Source organism: Homalodisca vitripennis, chromosome 1 (genome assembly GCF_021130785.1).
Source record: "Homalodisca vitripennis isolate AUS2020 chromosome 1, UT_GWSS_2.1, whole genome shotgun sequence".
Taxonomy (NCBI): Eukaryota; Metazoa; Arthropoda; class Insecta; order Hemiptera; family Cicadellidae; genus Homalodisca; species Homalodisca vitripennis.
Window position 1 is genome coordinate 52,400,348 of NC_060207.1, and position 3,174 is coordinate 52,403,521.

General features: G+C 32.2%; 1 protein-coding gene across 1 annotated transcript; it reads left to right on the plus strand.

Moving 5' to 3' along the window:
- Window positions 1-268: 268 nt before the first annotated feature.
- On the plus strand, window positions 269-1,210 carry LOC124361674 (gustatory receptor for bitter taste 66a-like). The gene has a single exon (XM_046815643.1). The coding sequence runs from the start codon at window positions 269-271 to the stop codon at window positions 1,208-1,210; it is 942 nt and encodes a 313-aa protein (XP_046671599.1).
- The last annotated feature ends 1,964 nt before the right edge of the window (window positions 1,211-3,174 follow it).

The following is a 3,174-nucleotide window of genomic DNA, read 5'->3' on the forward strand; positions in this document are numbered from 1 at the left end:
GCATATTCTTTCAGAAAAAGCCCTTTTATTTTGTCAAATATTTATGAGGTTCCCATTGAAATACACGACAGAATCAGGAGGAGTCAGTAGGCTAACATTTTACCCAAAGGTTTTCTGGTGGGGATTTCTTGTGACTTTACTGCACATAGCACTTACAAGTTTACAAGTCTACTTGACCAATCTACGTGAATCGTCCTTATCAACATCAACATCTATTATAGAATCAAAACTTACTACCTTCACCGTATTCGTAATCGCGGTCCTCGACATGACGACAGTATTGGTTATGTTCACCAGCTACGCCTTGAAGTACTCAACGTTCGTTGACATCTCTAACACTCTGAAGAAGTTTGACCAATATCTACAAATGGAGGCCCCTACTAAATGTTGTATGACATTAAAAGCTACTATTCTTCTTGTTGTTTTCACAGCCACTCCAATAGTAGTTTATACACTACACCAATACATGGAATTATCTTTGATAACAGACTACGTGAGTCTTAGTGCAAGGATTGCTAACGTTGTTTCTACTACGAATGCACACTGCAGTCAAACTTGTATGTTGATCCACTTTCAGCCAGTTACTAAATGTATTGCTGAAAGGTTCAGATACATTACCACCAAGATTACACAAGAAGTAAACAGCCACAGGTCCATGCAGTCGCTGCGACACCAGAACCCGTCACAAGCACATCTCAGAGAGAATGGCAACTCCAGTGACAGGATCAACTCTCTTATGATTTCCTATCATTTGCTTTGTGATGCTGTAGACCAAGCCAATGCCTTCTACTGCGATCTGTTACTTACATCACTATTTAATGTGTTTCTCTCTTACACTGTATGTTTATATTTTTTCTTCATATTTCTTATTATGCCAAGCGTAGATGGACTAATTGCAATGGCAGTCTGGATACTGTCTATGACATGTTATCTGATTATGATAGTTTCCTCAAGCTCTGACGTTACTCAAGCAGCTGGCGAGACGGCACCAACAATCAGCAAGCTGATAACCAACACTGTAGTCGACTCAGGGCTGAAGAAACAGTTGGAGTCTTTTTTGTTGCAGCTGGCCAAGAAACACTTGGTATTTTCTGCTAGAGGATTTTTCCAGATTAACCGACAAATGTTACTTTCAATGGCTGCCACTGTAACAACAAATCTGGTAATATTAATTCAATTCCAGACCCAGTCCAAGAAGGAACAGGAATAATAAATGTGATTGTATATGTCATCAGATTTCAAGATGTAAATGGTCCTTTATAAAATCCTTATACATGTAGGGTTAAAATTTATATTAATCTACTGTAACTAATTTTGACTACTACGCACAAAATTAAGATAAACTAAAATTTATGTTTTTAAGACGCCTTTTGATTGCTGTTTTTAACCTACAGGCACTCCAGTCATAGGGACTATCCTTTTTTGGAAGCTTCCAGACGTTGGACACAGGTAAATTTATTTACCGTATCTGGAGCTAATTCTAAATGTATATTGACTATTAAATCGATCTCTGTGACATCTTCTAAAACTTTTCAGGATCAGTTTTACCCTGTCCTCTGTAGATTTTTGGCTTGTGAAATATGTTGTCCTATAGAAGCCTGTGGAAGTTTTCTGTCTGTAGCCTCTGAATGCTTCCAGCCTAAATGAAAGGTTCCAGCATGTTTGACATCTCTGGTAGATTCTGCTAGTAATATTTAACTTGCTAGCTTACAAAAAGCAAATATGGATGAGAATTGTTTAACTGTGATTAGAATACAATAACTTACTTGGTAAACCCATCTCATCAGACTCAATATTTTATTAAACAGTATCTTTCCCACCTCTGTCTTGCCGTTCTAGGCAATATCCCTCTGGTATACAAAATTATAAGCTACCTATATTTTAAACATACTGGATGGTAAAAATTTATGTTTCTCGTAGGCTTGTACAATATTATTATTGTACAAGCTACATATTATTACAATATTATTATTGTACTTTGCTACATTTGCGCGATGGTAGCTTTTGATACTATCATAATTTATACTGTTTTACTAGTAAGTTATTATATTTGTGTTCGATTTTGTACATTTTCATTATTTCTAAATGTATATTTATTAATTATTTATCATGTATCTGGTCGTTTTTTTAGTTACTTTGTTTTCCTAACTTACTCAAAATCTTTGATTATTTTACTCCTATTATGTATACATTCATTCAAATGATTTACTCTTCTAGATTATTATGTTATAAATGAAATAAGTATAATATATTCGAGTGAATTTATGCTTATAATGTTGTCTTTTGCCTTTTGTAAATAAATTTTGTTGCTTTATTAATGAATTATTATTTGCAATATTATTTATATTAAAAATATTCTATTCTCCTTTAATTACTATCACACAATAATTCATTGTAAGTAGACTGCACTATGAATAAATAAATGAGCATAGTAATCATTGGAATTTTTTCACCCGTTATTAGACAAGTAAGAGTTTTTTCAAGACAACCTAATTAAAAAATACAAATTTTAAAATTCCGAACACGTAATATCAATAGCAAAACTTTTTACACGCATATTTTGAGAAAGGAAAGTGCATTGTAGCTATATTTTAGAGAGAACCATATTAACTGGGCTATAATAAAAAATTAGACATTTTATAAGAGTAATTTAATATAAGTATTGAAGTCTTAAACTTTTATTTAATTAAACAAGGCAATATTAAATTGAATGCACTGTTTTATTATTGAATGGTATAAATTAAACTATATATTTACAACTCAATAATGTAGTTTATATTCTACAACGATGAAAGTCTCACATCTGGTTTAGTTTTAAGCAAAATGTGATAAAATAATATAAATGGTTTACATGATAGAAACATATCAGTATATGTAGTTTTAATGGTTTCATTTATGAATAGAATACTAAGACAAAAATTCTTTAACATTTATCACAGAATACAGAGTAAGATCAACATATCTCTAACAAACACATAGTTTTTAGTGATACGTAAAAAATGCTGATTGGTAACAGATCAAACGCAGTAGTAAAGATAGGTGGCCATATTCGTGTGCATAGTATTGTATACGGAGAAAATATTATTTTAAATAATTGTACTGTAATATCTATTGTGCATTTTCAAAAATAGACATCCGTACTCTGAATTCTGTAGAATCACAGTACATAACCAA

Coding starts and splice junctions, on each gene's coding strand:
- LOC124361674 (XM_046815643.1), top strand. CDS start 269: ATGACGACAGTATTGGTTATGTTCACCAGCTACGCCTTGAAGTACTCA.